Source organism: Camelina sativa, chromosome 4 (assembly GCF_000633955.1).
Source record: "Camelina sativa cultivar DH55 chromosome 4, Cs, whole genome shotgun sequence".
Classification (NCBI taxonomy): Eukaryota; Viridiplantae; Streptophyta; class Magnoliopsida; order Brassicales; family Brassicaceae; genus Camelina; species Camelina sativa.
The window spans coordinates 25,475,258-25,492,588 of record NC_025688.1 but is presented as its reverse complement, the minus strand read 5'-3'; the positions used below and the strand labels follow the sequence as shown (position 1 = coordinate 25,492,588).

The 17,331-nt window shown below is 36.6% G+C and overlaps 5 protein-coding genes across 5 annotated transcripts; 1 reads left to right on the top strand and 4 right to left on the bottom strand.

Annotated features, from left to right (window-relative positions):
- Window positions 44-6,912, bottom strand: LOC104782415. Its single transcript, XM_019244980.1, has 12 exons — window positions 6,837-6,912; window positions 6,633-6,745; window positions 6,237-6,327; window positions 5,247-5,966; window positions 5,020-5,141; window positions 4,785-4,892; window positions 3,832-4,687; window positions 3,084-3,539; window positions 2,710-3,017; window positions 2,487-2,585; window positions 2,285-2,407; window positions 44-2,035 (listed from the first exon to the last, which is right to left on the bottom strand). Exons 2-12 carry the CDS (start codon window positions 6,708-6,710, stop codon window positions 260-262), a joined length of 4,737 nt encoding a protein of 1,578 aa, XP_019100525.1. The 5' UTR covers window positions 6,711-6,745; window positions 6,837-6,912; the 3' UTR covers window positions 44-259.
- On the bottom strand, window positions 8,226-10,538 carry LOC104782414 (ACT domain-containing protein ACR9-like). Its single transcript, XM_019244979.1, has 6 exons — window positions 10,246-10,538; window positions 9,826-10,056; window positions 9,611-9,716; window positions 9,187-9,513; window positions 8,776-9,060; window positions 8,226-8,667 (listed from the first exon to the last, which is right to left on the bottom strand). The coding sequence occupies exons 1-4, from the start codon at window positions 10,397-10,399 to the stop codon at window positions 9,462-9,464; spliced, it is 543 nt and encodes a 180-aa protein (XP_019100524.1). The 5' UTR covers window positions 10,400-10,538; the 3' UTR covers window positions 8,226-8,667; window positions 8,776-9,060; window positions 9,187-9,461.
- Window positions 8,521-9,443, bottom strand: LOC109132555 (ACT domain-containing protein ACR9-like). Its single transcript, XM_019244235.1, has 4 exons — window positions 9,439-9,443; window positions 9,187-9,322; window positions 8,776-9,060; window positions 8,521-8,667 (listed from the first exon to the last, which is right to left on the bottom strand). The coding sequence occupies exons 1-4, from the start codon at window positions 9,441-9,443 to the stop codon at window positions 8,521-8,523; spliced, it is 573 nt and encodes a 190-aa protein (XP_019099780.1).
- Window positions 12,727-14,037, top strand: LOC104782413. Its single transcript, XM_010507338.2, has one exon. The coding sequence runs from the start codon at window positions 13,047-13,049 to the stop codon at window positions 13,767-13,769; it is 723 nt and encodes a 240-aa protein (XP_010505640.1). The 5' UTR covers window positions 12,727-13,046; the 3' UTR covers window positions 13,770-14,037.
- LOC104782412 (geranylgeranyl transferase type-1 subunit beta) lies at window positions 14,706-17,316 on the bottom strand. Its single transcript, XM_010507336.2, has 11 exons — window positions 17,003-17,316; window positions 16,825-16,900; window positions 16,685-16,743; window positions 16,464-16,606; window positions 16,237-16,292; window positions 16,080-16,156; window positions 15,931-15,976; window positions 15,527-15,651; window positions 15,360-15,427; window positions 15,201-15,288; window positions 14,706-15,001 (listed from the first exon to the last, which is right to left on the bottom strand). The coding sequence occupies exons 1-11, from the start codon at window positions 17,273-17,275 to the stop codon at window positions 14,852-14,854; spliced, it is 1,161 nt and encodes a 386-aa protein (XP_010505638.1). The 5' UTR covers window positions 17,276-17,316; the 3' UTR covers window positions 14,706-14,851.

Here is a 17,331-nt window from a genome sequence, read left to right as displayed (position 1 = left end):
GAAATGAACTTCCCTATTAAAAATCTACAATATCCAAACGAAGAACACAAACTTTCAACACCAGTTTTATATTAAAGAGACTGAAAAAAAAACAATCAGAAGACATGTTAAACGTAGAATTCGTATTCACTTACCCATTTAAAACTGTATATATTCCCATCTTTTTACCAAAAATATCCCCTTTACTAATAGTCTAATACAACTCTTACTTTAGCTATATGGAGGGGACAAACCAAATGACTTTGTTACTGTCAAACTATCAATCAAGAGTGATTCCTTTCTTTCTGGCTGCTTCTTCGATCTCAGTACCTCTTCTCTCTTCTATACTTTTGCATAATCTCCTGTAACATCTCCATAACTTCACAGACATTGGATATACAGACAAAGCTTTCTTCAAAAATCTCTCAGCTCTTGTCTTGAAACCATTGATACTGCTCACTATTTCTCCGGCCTCCACCCATATATACTCCGGAGCTACTGGGACAGTACAAGATATTGTGCTCACCAAATTCAGACCCGCCCAGAAATGAATACCCGAGGAGGAACCAGAATCTGAATGTTTCTCTTCTTTCCTTAACAGCTTACTTACAGACAACGCCAGCGGGTAATTGCATGGAACCAGCTGTAGTATTGTTTCCACAAAATCCACCAGTTCCTTTTGTTTATTTAGCTTCTCGGGTACAAGAGATGGTCCGTGCCATGCTTCAAGAACAACATTCACCACTAAGTGTTCAGATGAAACTGGAGCCAGAAGGTTAGTAACTAGCTTCCTAACTCTCGGTTTCTCCCCGCTGTTGCTGATGAATTTCCAAGATAGTGGCTCTCTTACAGGTAAAGAACTTGATCTATCCAAGTAAGAGTTGAGTAATCTCAATTGTAGGTTCATTGAAAATTCACCAGTTGCTTGCAACTCGTTGATTAGCTGAAACAGAGCATGCTCTCTAAGACAGTGCATAAAATGCTCGGGAGCTGTAGCTTTTAGTGCTTGGTCAATGGCCGAGTGAGCCTCGGTCCAGTTACGCTGCAGTAGATTATGGAGAGATAGATTAAGATAGCCAAACATAACATCCACCTGACCCGATGCAACATTTAGATCTGATAAAGCTGATTCCAGCAAACTATCATCACCTTCTTCTTCATTAGCCAGTACTGTCTTATTCTTACGGGACAATACATCCCATACTGAAACGTACCAACGGGACATGAGTTCTCTTGCCATGTCGTAGTTTCCTCCTTGCAAAGCATATTCAGCATACTGATTCCAAATACATTGTATGCATGATGCCTCTTTTGCTTCCTGCTTGAGAAACTCTTCATACCCAGACGAAAACATATCCTTTAACTCATCTGATTGCATCCTAAGTGCTAACAATTTCAGCTCTAAGCAAGTTGGGTAGAGTTTAACAGATGCCTTCAAAATGTCCCTATAGCTTTCCAACTCATCTACTGCAATCATAAACAGAGCGTGGTTCAGAGCAAATACCCCGGCAGGTCGCTTTTGTATTCCATTTTTCGACAACCCATCGTTGGTACAAGATTCTGCGGAAAGCATCCCTTTCTCAAATAGTCTGAGCGCCATTTGCTTCAGATCACCATCCAAATAAACAGAAGGCCATTCTATTTCAAGTAGTTCCTTCTCCATTTCAAGTCGTTGGACAATAGAGTCAGGCAGCTTCCTGTAAATAACTAAGTACACACAACAAACCCAGAACACACATTTGTCAGAATATGTTAAGCATGTGAGAATGTGAGACATCAGTGAAAATTCAGGGTCATCAGAATCTGCTGCTGGAGCCTGAAACTTGGATATTCTCTGTATTGCCTTAGAAACATTCCCAGAAATGCACAAAAGGTTGAACATCTGCAACAAAACATCTAATATGCAAGCGCTGGCATGATTCTTGTTAATAGACCCAGATTCATGGTTGCAAAGTGCCGAGAGGGCAGCCTCATATGCAATTATTTGATCATTAAGTTGTCCTCGACTGTTGATGTACAGAAGCCAAATTACGTATGATCTGCTACTGTGTTTGACCTGAAGAGTTGAAAAGTTATCCCATATAAACTAAAGCATCAAAGCATTCTATAGTAAAGAACTAAGATACAAAATTAACTAGTAACTGGACAATGAACTGAAAAAGATAATATTATGCCAAGAATATATAAGTACGAAAACTGTAAAACACTATGAGCAACACCAAGTTGGATTAGATTTATGAATATATGCAAATATACTCAAACAATTAATAATATGCAGGCAATATCGTGGCAGAGGATAACCTACCCCATAAGGAAACATATGTTTCCCATCTGATCCTTCATATGCATGGTAAATCAGGAGATAAACAGTCCAAAGAATCTCAGAAGTTGGGTCACTTTCAAGACCTTGTGAAAGCACAGAAAGGGCCTGAAATATATGCCACAAGAATTAGAACGAGAGCTAAATTTGATACAACAGAATATTGACAGGAAACAAACAACATTGCCTGGATCAAGCCTTCTGACTGATCAACTGCCCGACAGAAAATAGTAAGAGCCCTTTCCACGGGTTCAACAGCAGCATCTGAACCTTGTTTAAGGATATTCTACGAATGGACCAAGCAAGTCAGTGCAAGATGATAGTAAGAACATCAACAAAAGAATAAAACAGTGGTCAGATCTGCAAAATGAAAGATCAAAACTTAAAAGAAAGAGAAAACAAAGACAAACCATCAAGCTATGCTTAATCGTGAAGTATGATGAGTATGTTCTTGAATTTCCTAGGACCTCAATTCGACCTTCATATTCCTTTCCAGGTACATTTCTGTAAAGCGAGTTCGATGAGGCTAGGCAGGTACTAAAGTGCTTCCACCACATTTGTCCATGTCTTTGAGCCAGAACGGACTCATAAGACCACGAGTCAACCTTCATCGTATCCAAGGAGACAAAGTAAGTTGGTGAAAACACCGTGTCCATAATGTGGGATCCTTTGGAAGAATTATGTTTCTTCGGATGTGAGTTTGACCTGACTCTACCATCTGCAACACCGATAAATTAGCAAAGAAATATTTTCTAGAACACTTAAAACACAATTTCTGCCGTACCAGTAGGATCATGTAGACTTTGATGCAAACTGTTATCAGAGAAATCCTTGAAATGTTGCCAAACACATTCATCGTTATTGCACCTTCCACGTAACTCGTACATGCAGAGAGGCCAAGAAGGGTCCACATTCAAATTACAGGTGTAGAAGCCATTTTTCTCATACACTGCAGTATCAGTCAAGCTCCTACATTTTCTTTTATCACTGTATAGGCTATATGACTTGTTTTGTTCTGGACCCAGAGATGTAATTGAAGACCCAGGGACTTTCAGATGATAGATTGTGCTCCGAAACAAAGGACCTGACAAAGCTACAGACGATAAAAGGTCATTCTCTGGTGAAATCTTATGGGAGTCCATATCTATAGATGACTGAAAATCTAGCGAATGTTCCTCAATCGAGCGCCATTCAACTGGTGCTTTGGAGGGACTTCCTTGCAGTTTATTGGCACCTGGCTCTGAAATTGAAAACATGAAGACGTCTTACTCAAAAGAAAAAGGAAAGTGAAGCACATGGGGGCCACACGTTGGTTCAGCCATCTCGGACAATGCCTATGGGAACTCAATCACGAGTCAGCGAATTTGGCGCCAGTTCATGTATTTGCTATCTGCAGTGTAGCTAAATCATCTTCAAGAGTAGCCACTTGAATGTAAAATCAGGTTGCAAAATGACCATGCTATTTTTTCCCTTTTTGCACAATTCATAAAATAACTAAGCAAAATGCCAATCTTTTACGATAAAGTCCTTACCTCGAGAATCATTATGCTGATATTTTTCGGAGAAAGGACTACTGTCATCTCTGTGGGCTTGTTCACTTGCAACATCGCTTTCATCTCCTCTATCTATCACAGTCTCTCCATTGACTGCCCTCTTGCCTAGACGCTCAAACAATTTCGATCTTAATGATGCTTCGAGAAGCAAAGCTTTCTGATTGCCTAGTGTTTGATCAAGTTCTTCCGTTTGATGTCCCCCAAGGTTCCCCTCGGTAGATTCATGGTCAACTGGAAATGACTCGACCTCTGGTAAAATGTTTGCATCACTTGACGGAGAGCATAGTCTACTTGCAATTTGCTTGTTACTGCAAGGCAGTCCATCAGAGGTGCTAGCATCAAGATCACTGCATGGTTCTGAACCCAAATTCAGTCCACTACGGGAATGTTGTGGAGGATGACTGCCACCATATTCACTGTCATATCTGTGGTTGCTTTCTAGCTGAGTATGCTGAACGATCTCTGTTTTGGTTGCCGAATCAATGTTGCCACTAAAGTGAAACCCAGTTTCAGGATTCTCATTATGTATAGAAGGCCACAACAATCTGGAGTCGTGGACAATGAGAGATCCATAATGAGCAGATAAAATTTCTCTCTTACTGTAAAGTTCTGCACATCTGGCATTTGCCTCGATCAAAGATCTCTGTGCCTTTCTATAAACTTTAAGAGCATTTCTTTCCTCAATTTCACAAAGGTGTTTACGTTCTTGTGCTTCTTCCAACTCTTTGTCAAGCGATTCCTCTAGGTTCGACAAAGATAGCATATCCAGATGATTATTTCCAGGAGCTGTTGTATTTCCCGGGATGTTCCAGAGGCCAGAACTATTCAAACAAGGCTAAATTGCAAGCAGAAAAGGAAAACAGAAAAAAAAAGTAAGGATCACAAAATTCTACCAGCCGCCTCCAAGTGATTTATAAGGATCTAGAAAAAACCTGATGGTTTCCATTGACTATTTTAAGTAACTGATCACTTGACACGCTCCTATCAATAGTTTTCACTCTTTCCAGTTCTCTTCCACCTTCGTAATGATTTGCTTGACCCTGCAATAAATATAAATACACTTAAGTAAAGAAAAATACAGGCCTGAAAGTAGCATAGTAAATAATCTTAGAGTAGAATTTTCCAATTCTAGTAAAGGATAAAACACAAAACCATGGTGACACGTACAACACTTTTTTGAAAGGCATTTGAGCTTGTATTTCCTTTTACAGTATGCTGAGAAATTAGAGGTGGAACTATCTCATCATTGTTGCTTCCGAGGTGTTTGCAACTAGGTTTTGCATTGACACCTGCAATAAACATCAGAGTCAGGTGATATCAGATAAAGGAAAAATCAGAACACTGAATTCCTTAACCAAGATAGAGTATATTCAATGTTTGCCTTAAAGACTCACCAGGCAGTTGAATTTTACGAACGTCTGGCGCATTCATTGGTGCAGCAGCAGATGCTGGCACTCGATAATCAATAATAGGCTGACTTGTGTCAATTCCACCAACTTTTAAGCGCTTCTTGGGAGGTTCGTTTGGTTCTAGCTGTCTAGTATCATCAGAAACAATATTGACTCTCCTTGCTGGACTGCTTTTTGGGTTAACAGCATCTTTCTTCGGCTGCGCAGCCTTAAGCTTCAGCTCACTTTCCCGAAGCGCAATCTGCTGCTTCAAATCCTGAAGTTTGTTGCGATTGGGCTCCAAAACCTGTTCAGGACGCCGTGTATCTTTGCTAACCGTCCTTTCGTAGGTATGAATATTTTTAGTGGATCTCATATCCTTAGCAAATGAAAGGTTGGAAACATTGGAAGTCGAAGCATGACTAAAGGCGCTAGTGGAGAATGCCTTCTTTGTTATAGCTCTGTTATCAGTTTGTCTTGGTCCTTTCAATTTTGTTTGTGAAAATGTAGACGGGTTTCTATTCCCAGACATGGTTCCCTTTGGTTGAATCTTTGATATCTGTGCCCGTCCTTTACCATCAGATTCACTACCACTATCATCATTAGAGAAGTTTATCACGAGGTTGCTGTTGTTGCCCCTTGCAGGAACTTTCTTCCCATGAATGGCAGCAATAGCTTGCTTCGACGGTGTAGCATCAGAAGGTTTAATTATATATCCACCGTTTCCTGTCAATTCACACAATAAAAAGATTTTTTAAAAAGGAGTTTGTTTCATAGGCAACTTCCATTAAGAAGAGTTTCAAACGACTTCAAATCATCTATATTGAAAATTTCAAAGACTCAAGAGAATCATGCTTCCACACGCAACAAATTTCACAACAGAAAACACACATTGGTAGTTTTGTACATTCATTTACAATGTTCACTAAGTATTTGCTCTAATAGTTTGATACCGATCCTAAACGCACGTGAAGGTCAGAGCTAATATATGTTTACCAGGTTGACGCCTTTGGATATTTGTGTTAGCTGAAGGAACTGATATATGTTCAGTAAGAGGAGCTCTCGTGCTTGTTTCCATTGCTTGTACCTGAGAAACAAAGAGAAAAAAAAAAAAAAAAAAAAAAAAAAAAAAAAAAAAAAAAAAAAAAAAAAAAAAAAAAAAAAAAAAAAAAAAAATCAAGAACAGTTGATTTGTCTCAATAAATGCAACACGAAAGCTAAGCTCTAGTCTATGAACACTCGAACAATACATACGCTAAATCCATAAACCCAGACAATGTTGAAACCAAGCGAAGACAGAGGCAGATCTCAAATAAACACAAATCGAGAGAATACAAAAACCAGATTCAATAGAAATTATTGAGTTTTTGATAGGGAGAGAACAATACGTACGTCTTCGTCGGAGGCAGATAGCTCGCCTTCTTCTTTTCCGGTAACCGGAGAGTGTTTCCCGGTGGTTAATGTCGTCATCTTCGTCGGCTCTCGCGCCTGAATTTTACGAAAACCTAAAGATATCGAAGGAAGGAGGAAGGAGGAGAGTCACACACACACACACACACAGCTTTTCGTAGTGATTGGGACCTCTGTACTACTTACTGGATTACTTAGCCGCCGATGGTGCACGAAGAGCCACGAGCAACACAACGGAGGATTACGAAACGACCAAATTAACCCTACCGCTTTGATTTTTAATTATCCTAATTAACGCGTTTTCCTTTTTTTTCTTTCTTTTTAACCGTTAATTGTTAATCCGTTAAATCTCAGTTACCAAAGGTAAATTAATTATAAATTTGTCATCAATTCTCTAATAAATTAATGAATGGATTACTTAACCATTCATTTTCCTTCTTTATTCAGTCATAATTCAAATCGGATTAGTAAGTACTTATTAGATTAGATGTATACATTGATGCAACCCATATAAACACAAACAAACTAGATTAAGACTCGTATTAGAGCATAGATTGAAATTCATTTTATTTATATTGTAATTTTTATATAAAATATAATTTATGTGATTGTTTTTAAAAAAAAAATGGATAAAACATTATGAAATAAAATCATATGCTAAATATGATGGTTTGAAAAAAGACACATATTTTGTAAGTTTTATATTGTTAATGATTCTAGATAAGTACTCGTGCTATAACACTGGTTAAATTTTATTTTATACAAAATTTTGTATATTTTATATTTTAAAATAAAATTTTAATATATTGTATTAGTTTTTATATGTGAAGTTATTTCAACAATGTATATTCTACATCATGACTTGAATGTCATTATAAGACATAATTTTGTAAATTTGAATTTAAATATTTAAATTTTGACCTGTTACTCAGTAAAAATTTTAATTCAATAGATATTATTTTTAAATAATAATATTACTAAAGCTTGAATATTTTATAGATTGAACAATTTATATTTGTTTTTAAAAATTCAACTTATAGTATATCCAGAAATAAATTATTTTTTTATTATAATAAATAATATGATATTTATTTGTTTTACAAAATAGACTCATATATAAAAATGAGAGGTGAAGTATAATGATAATTAACAAATAAAATATGTTAAGTTAGATATCAAAAGATTTTATTTGATGAATAATTTAATAAAGAAAATTAATATGTTAAGTTAGATGATATAATTCTTTAGAATATTCTCTTTAAGATTTTCGGTATAATCTATTTGTAATCAATTAATCTATTATTAATGATTATTTGTAACTTAACTTATTAAAATTATATAGTCTACATAACAATGTTGTGTACTTCCGTTTTATTTTTTTATTTTTTTAATTTTTTTTTTCGCAAATTTCTGTTTTATTATAAAAGGGATTTTAGTATCTTTAGAATAACGGATAGAAAAAAAAAATACATAAATTGTTGGTACTTCTCATTATTGATGGCAACTAGAGAAGACCTTACAAATTTTGTGGCAGTACGTAGTATAGTCTCCCTCCACGAAACAAATCTATAATTAGATACGAATTGTCTAATTACCATATTATTTCCTAATGTGCATGTTTACTATTCAGATTTACCTTTGCAAACTGAGTTTACAAGCATTGAATTCATTGCAATTGCGCTATTATCCTTTTACAATTTTCCAAATCTTTACAACAAGATTAGCTCCACACAAAAGCAATCAAACTCCGTATCACAATCTCTTCATCTGACCCCTGAAGCCGCAGGCGAAGACTCGCTTTCTTTGGCCCCTCGAGTAGAATAATGTTCATTAAAGCTCTCTCTTCTCCCTCTCTCATTGAGATTCACTTTCACCAACCCATAAGTGTCTTTGTGACTCTATCCACTATCTGATTCCTTGCACGGAGACTAGCCAACGGTAACTCACGACTCTCATCCAAAAGAAATCTATAAACTTCCCATTGTCTGTCTAAAGTCGAATGCCTCCCAATCTCAGCCTACAAGAAAAAAACAACAAATTTGAAAATTAAAACAAACCCTTCATAACAGCTAAAAAGCTTAGAAAAACGTATCCATGCCAATATGATTATTATTATTATACTTACCGAGAAAATGCAGACTCCTAGTGATTTCAACGCGAGTGTGACATCGTAGAAAACTCGTGGTCTTCCTTTGCCAGATAGCTCCACAGGGTTAGCTACTAACAGCTCAGAATCTGGTCCTCGGTTCACGATGATCACTCGCAAAGGACACACCATTTCCTCCTTAAGCCGAGCACAGAAGTTGGCTTGATGTTTTGGGTCCGATATCTTCTTCCCGTCTGTACCTCGAACAAACAAGTCCAAATTCCTGTAGCCTTTCACCTTTGAGGAGAATCTACCGTATGCAATCTGGATCAAGAACACAAGTAACTACTTGAGTTCTACAAATCTTTCAACAAAATGAAGGAACATTCCTAGAAATCTAGATGTAAGGTAAGGTCCTCTTAAGGTTAAGAGATATTGGTCTTTACGTACGTGGACATCGCAGTCTTTAGAAGTCCTGAGGATATCATAGAAAAGCCCCTTTTGATCAACACAACGAATCTGAAGCAAGGTATGCGCAGGGCTCAAGTGATCATCAACAGTAAGAACCGCTTTGTTGGAGCTAGAGCTGCTAATATCAGACCCATCTGGCCCAAAGAGCTCATCAGCAGCCAAAGGTGGAAGTGAAGAGAAGCGTTGCAAACTTTCTAACTCGGGTCCAGCTAGTTCAAGCTCACAGCTCACACCATGCTCACCAAGCACAGCCGTTAGATGATCACACGTTTCAGTTTGCCTCTGTTTCGTATGCAGGAGATCCCTCTTATATATACATGAAGTCACAACAAGAACCGTTATATCATAAAACCAAAATGCTAAATCACTGAAACATGAGAATCAGATATAAGAGAAAACTAACATTGCGTCGGTGATGAAAAACATATCAAGAACTCTTCCATCAGGTGTAGTCATGACTTTAACTCTTTGAATCGTAAACTCTAACTCTGTCAGAACTTTAGTAACATCTACAACCACCAAAATTCTTCTAATCAACCATCTTTTTTAAAAAAGAAAAAAAAAAAAAAACAGACAAAAAGGAGAATACTTTCTTTCATAGAGGAAAAAATAACAAACCATGAAGCAAGCCTTTCCGGTCACGGCAAAAGAACTTGAGAAGGTAAAGGGAAGGAGGAGGAGGGATAGAGACATTGGATTGAAGAGAGAAGTAGAAAGAGCCTAAGCAAGAAGGACAAGCAGATAAAAGACGATTCTTTAAGCTTTCCCAATCAATCTTAGGAGAGCTGTTATTATTATCTGGAGTTACCCAAAACACTATATAACACCATCTCCCATCTGTTGAAAAATCTGCAATTTTTTTACAACAATCAAATTAGCAGAAGAAGAAAAAAAAAAGAAAAAAAAACAGAATTTGATGAATCTTAAAGTCTCGAATCATAAAAGAAGAATATTCGTAAAGGTAAAAGACAAACAGAGTATATTCCTATTTAACGAGACAGGGATAACGAAGTCAAAAAAAAAGGAAGAAATAGAGACCTGCACGGGTAATGGAGAGACCAAATTCGAGGATGATTCTACAGAGAGTAGAACCTAAACCGGATTCATCAGGACAATTGACGGTAACGATGGTGGGATCTCCGGAGATTTTTCCAGGTTCGACTAAAACGGCGTCGTCGTTGAGAATTCCCATTTTTTTCTTTCTTTCGGCTAAATTCCACCGTTCCGGGGGGTGATGTTGTAAACCCCGACCGAACAGAGGAAAAGCAACAATGTCGGGGGAGAAAAGAAAAGCAAAAAAAAAAAAGGAAAGAAGTAACGAGAAGATTTTTTTTTATATATGAATTAATTTGTTTTTGTTTTTTTTTAGGTTTTAATTTTAAATGAGTTGTTGTCCTGGTGCAGTGTGGGAACTACGTGTCTAGTCATACCCACGTAAGAAGAAAAAAAAAAAAAAAAGGCTGGGTTGGCTAATGAACACGTATCCGTCGTCGTTCTATCTTTTGAATCTGAGGGTATTATCGGGATTTCACCAACTGTATTATTTACATTTGTTAAGACGCCGCGGTCCGTAGATTTTAAGGTAGATGGATAATTAAGATCTTTTTCTTATTATTATTATTATTATGTGTGGGCTCGTTTTAATACAAATAATTAACAACAAATCATTCACGATTTATTGTAATAAGATATTCGTATGATGATAATTGTAACAATACCTGTGGTGGTGGGATATAAGTGGTTCTACTTTTTTTAATTTAATAAACCTGTGTATTTTTTTAGATTAAGTTTGGGAGAAGGAAATATTAGGTTTGCTATTTTTATTTTGTGCCGTGTTTTAAAGGAAATCCATAAGTAGTATGACATGTGAGATGCATGGATTGTATATTAATGGTTTTGTTGATTACATAATGTGGGATATAATCACGAAAACTAAAACTTATAATTTGCGAGATTAATGTGAAGTCAAACTTTTTGTGATTTGATATGTCTTTAGTCATTCGTTTTTCTCTATGATCATATTTTTGAATATATAGTGTATTTTTTACACAAGAGACACACAAAAGAGAACTTTTGAATTTTTGGATAAAAATATCTATGGTCTGCCTTAGAATCCAAAAGATAACATAACAAGTCACATGTTTTTTTTTTATCATTCATGTGCTTGTCTTCTCCATGTTTTAGTCCTAATTTGAGACTCTTACCAGCACATTTTCACACTCTTTTCTTTAAAAATATTGGAGTTCAAAACCCACGTGTACATCTCATTTATAAAATTTAAACTTATATGTACCTTCACTCTTATACAAAAAGTTGACATTAGGGAAATCCTTTTTTTAAAATGCTGTTTGCAAAACTAATGTGAAAAATATGTATGAGGTGTTGCAAAGTGGCTGGTCATACTCGACCTGATGAACCATTGATTGACCGGGGTCCATGTTCTCATCTACTCACAATCAAAAATCATATGTGAATACCTCAAAGAAAAAGTGATGAAGGCCAATTTTTTGATGATGTGGAACGAGAAAATCGAGTGTAGTTGTGAGTCTAAGACTTTATCTCAGTTTTATTTTTATTTTTTTGTGTTTACAATTGGTCAGAAACTATAGTTTATGAACATAGTTTCCAATTTCCTAACTTGACTGTTATTTAGGAATCCATGATTCCTCTTTGCTTGCAAAAATGTTTTTAAAAAGCAAATCTAAAAAAATATAACAATTTTGATGCATTATAAATACTAAGAATAAATTTGTGAGTCGACGAACTCGAGAAAATAAAGTGATTTAAGGAAATTAATCAAGTGGTATGACGAAAGGAACCACATACAAAATAAAAATGTATCAATGATAATGCTACTAGCAGCTAGCTTACAACATAAAACGTATGATTGGTTGCTGGAAGAGGCTAGATAGTTGCTGATGCATGACAACACGAAATTATATAATTGAGGCGGAGTCACTGACACTTTTGATCTGGTGGACTAATCTGACTCTGACTTTGATATCAATAGGCATGAACAACCGCAACACAAACAAATCTCACTCTATTTCATTTATGTTTCTCTTTATTGCTACTTGTGTTCACCACTGCATATATATGCGTCACATCACATGGGTTGCGGCCTTAAAGGTCCTATCCATGTTTGATGCTTTGAAACGGAAATTATTTGAAGATAAAAAAAAGTGAAGTAAAGATTAGAGAAACTGAAATTTTCAAAAGTGAACGTCTCTCCCTCGTCCCTCGTCCATTCAAGAGTCGTTATTCGTAATTCATTGTATTGAGAGTAAATATATTCATCTTGAGATATAGTGCACATATAAATGAAGTATCGATAGTGAGCCGTCTTTAGTATATTTTTTTACGGTACGAATAGAATTGTTCGTTATAGAGTTGTCGGTAGAACCATTCGTTATATATCCAAAATGATGCTTGTACACTAGTTTGATTCATTCACCATCAATGGTACAAATCATAAAAGAATTCAAAATAAGATGATATACATAGTTTTATTAAAATGGTAACTAGGGCCTTTCATTAAGGGTAAAACTTCGTATTCACTTATGCTTTCTTTATTGATTCTAAAATACAAGTGAGTTTCACTTCCACACTTCGCTATATAACACACCTATTTTAGGAAATTATTAATTTTCACATTTCTCCGCTCTTCTTTCATCCCCAACCTTAAATCTAAGTTTTTCTTTTCAGCAAAAACCCTTTCTCTTTTCTTTTCTAAGAATCATAGACAACCTCCATATATAGTTTCTGTTTCTTCTGCATCCCACATTTGGTCGAATCGAGATGAGTAAGAGATGTGAATCTTATCTGGAAAAAGAAGAAAGATGAGATCTCTGAGCAGTGTTGGACTTGCTCTAAGCATAGTCTTTGGTTGTTTGCTGTTAGCTCTTCTCGCTGAGCTCTATTACTTGCTTTGGTGTAAGAAGCGGTCGTCGGCGACGAGGCCTGAATTTCGAAATGACTATTCTACCCCTGGAACCAGAGAGCTTCTCTTCATCTTCTGTTGCAGTAGTACCACAAACCCTTCTTCTTCTTCATCTCCTTCTTCTTTCTCAAACCCTAAGCCCATTGGAACTGAACAACTACAGTCTCTTCCTCCTGATGATGGGTTTGGGAATGTGTGTGGTCCAGGGCATGTGCCGAGGTTTCTGTTCACAATCATGGAGGAAACAGTAGAGGAGATGGAATCTCAAGATGGGGTGGTTTCCACAAAAGGAAAGAGTTTGAATGATTTGTTTCTTAATATGGAAAGTGGTGCCATCACTCCTCCGTATCTTACTCCTCGTGCTTCTCCTTCGTTGTTCACGCCTCCTTTAACTCCATTACTAATGGAGTCTTGTAATGGTAGTAGAAAAGAAGGGATCTCGAGTTTTTTCGAGTCATCGTCTGATGCTGAGTTTAATAGGCTAGTGAGATCATCGCCATTGTCATCATCACATTCACCATCATCATCGTCATCTTCGCCATTGTCGAGATTCAAGTTCTTAAGAGACGCAGAGGAGAAGCTTTACAAGAAGAGAGTGATGGAGATTGCAGAAACCGAGTGAATTCAAGGGCCAAAATTGGTGAAACACACACAGTTCAAGAATCGGAATCAAGAAGATAAGAGAGGATATTGGAGAAAGCCAAATAGAATTAAACCGGCTTTTTGGTCTGATTTAATCATCAACATTTGTTTTTGGTCTGAATGTTTTTGGCTTGTCACTGGATTTAAACCGGTTGTACATTTTTTCGATGGATAGAGAGAATTTGTTTTAGCCAAATTTGTGTATTTTTCAATCAAATCATGCGAATAAAAAGATTGGCTTTGGATTCTATTTTCTTTTATAGCATAGTTTAACTACTGTTGTGGTTGACATTTAAAGATGCATGAACTCAGCACTCCCTTATCTTAAACCGACTTTATCACTTTTAAAAAGAGATTAGTTCTCTGAACGAGCTTTTAATATTTGTATCGAATATGGAGTTAGAAAGGTAAAACATAACACGTGAAGAGAAAAGAGTTAAAGAGATTAAAATATACTAATCTAGTTTGATTTATTCGAGATCATATATGCTTCGAAAACGCTACTACCACAGTAAGAATAATTCTTTCTTTTTTACGGCATTGAAACTTTGAACATCGACCGGTAAAATGGAATAAGACGATTGTGAATAGAGACAAGACTCATGAAAGACCAAGTGGGGAATCTCTTTCTTCTCCCTTTAGGATTTTTGTCCCAATTTTTGCAGTTTATGTCTGATACTTTTCATCCAAGTGGCGTCAACAACACCACTCACTTGTTCACAAGAGTTGAAAACTGCAAAAAATTATGTCTTTTGTTTCTTTGCCAAATCACACAATTCTACAGATTTGTTATTTTTAAAATTTGATTCTTTGTTCCTATGTCCATTTCTAAGAATTAAGATAAAATCATACTCAACTATTAAATTTGGTTTTCTTTATAATTTTTCATTTTTGTGAGTTTGCAATGTTAAGCATATTGAGAGCCAATAATAAAATAATTGAATATTCCAACTAGAATTTAACTGCTGAAACAGAGCGACTCTGCCTCGTGGAATGTTTAAATAAAACGTTACAAGTGTGGTGATAGAAGAATGTGACTTTGAGTTTGAGGCAATCTAAGCATCAAATTCCCGAGGCAGCAAGAAGAGGTAACCCTAGCTCAGGACATAGAGGACTTAAGCTCTGTTCCTCCAAGAGGCTAAAAGCCGTGTAACCGTAGTATGAATGATACAGGTCCGGTAACTGTCCTGGGAATTTACTGAATCCACCATACTGCAGACAAAAATGCATGAGCAGTGGCAAAGTTAACCACATTGTTATTACCAGTAATCGATCATGAAGAAAAAATGTAAACGCATGAGTGGAGACAATGTACCAAACTATCCTATTTGATCCATAGGCTGCTATTAGTATTAATGCTAGATAATAAGCTTAGTATAAATTGAGATATGAGACATAGAAGAAGAGATACCTTGGACTGACAACTCAGTAAAAATTTGCGTAGAGCAATTTTGTCGATCAATGCATCGCCTCCTATGAGTTTAAGGACAGCTCCAATCCTACACAGATATACATTATAAGTAAACGGGAACAGCTAGAGCCGGTGACAGTAACGGTTGAGTGGACTAACCAAAATGCATAGCATGTGTCACTCGGCTTGTTAGTCCTACCTTGAAACCCACCATCATTGGCTTGTCGCTATAGGAAAGGTTAGGAAAACCATCAGATTACTCAGGATCATTAGGAAACTAAGGTAATATTTATCAGGTAAATAAAACAGATTCTATGAAGCAGTACCTGTAGGCACCAGTTTAGAAGCAATGAAGGGTTTATGACTGAACTGGATGAATCATTTGATAATAAATCAACTCCAATAAATCCCATCAACCGAAGGGACGCAATAGCACAGTAAGTAGCACCACCTGCATAACTAAGTTGCAGAACGTAGGTAAGCATCATACACTAGTGGAGTCAAGTAAACCCAATGCCTCATAACATAAGACTATAGTACAGCTTTTTTATCTTGTGTGTAGCCATTGAACTAGGAACCTAAATGAACCAGTTAAGTTATCTATAGTGTCCTCGATGACCAATCTCCCTAACAATTTCTAGCCCATTCACATAACATATGTGCTACGTAGTTGGACTGCACATGGAAAAAAATCAACTGTAAGACTGTATAAGAATTGTCTTCAACTCACCATGAGACTCAGAACCAGGTATCAGCCCAAAGCCACCATCATATGACTGCAAAAAGAATGTTTCACAAGAATGTCTTTTTAACACACAGAAATTAACAAATAACAATGGAAGAAAAATGACAAAGCAAACTACAAGAACAGAAGTAAACCTGACAGTTTAATATGTAGTTCTTAGCCTTCTCTTTGTCCATTCCACTCCAATTATCCAGCATGTAACAAATTGCAGCTGATCCACAAATTAAAAAACTAGAATGATACTCTACTCCAAGTATAGTCTGCAAATCCTGTTAGGTAGCTATTCCTTACCAGCACAATATACAAATCGAAGATCCGTTTCACCTCCAATATGGATAGGCATGAAGCTGTAGCAAAACGAACAAAGTATCATAACCCAATTTAGACCCCATTACATAATAGGTTGCACCATATATAAATGAGAATATTGCAAACAAATTCCCGGAATTCGTCAGATAAGTTACACACTTGAGACATCACAAACGCATTATGATTTTTAAAGCTCCAAAAACTAATACCTTCCATCATCCTGTTGGAGGTTTTTCATGGACAACAATAACAACTCAGAGTCAATGGTCGAGAGATCATGTCCAGTGACCTTCAGAATGGCCAATGCACAGTAAGTGCTTGCCAAGTGACTACTGTTATGAGTTAAACAATCCTGTCCCAACAAAGATAATCAAAAACCAAATCTCGTAATGTAGAAAACTTAAAAGAATAGGCTTATTATTATAATTACCCCATTCTCATCTATGGGAAACTGAGAACTCCTTGAACCAAAGAACCCATAAAATTCTCCTGCAAGAAGGAACATCTCATTCACTGAATCACATTCTAAATTTAGAACTTGCTCGTAGATAACAAACTCGAGAAAGATACCATCTTTTAGTGAAACTCTGTTACTAGGCAGGGCCTGGAAGGACAAAACCCACTTTGCAACAACATCTTTGTCAACCTTCACCAAAGATTTCAATCAACAAGTAAAAAAGAAAAAAAAAAAAAAAATCACAAAACTTTGCAGATGAAATTCACAAAATTGAACTGAAGAGAGACTAACACGATCTCTAGCGCCGAGAAAGTGAAGACCGGAGATAATGAAGTGAGCGAGGGTGAGACGATTGATCTCCTGAGATTGGTAATGGTACGGAAGCAACTCGTACATCATCTCCAAATACACCAAGTGTCGATCTTTCTCGAAATTTGCCGACGGCGGTGGCGGTGGCCCCGGGAAGGATTGCACCGGCGACGAATACTCTTCTTCTTCTTCATCATCGTCTTCATCTTCCGACTTAGATCGATCCCAATCGATTGATACGGCGGTCTCTGACATAGCTTCGTTCTTCTGGTCTTGTGAGTCAACGGATCACGAGACTCACACTTTTTAAC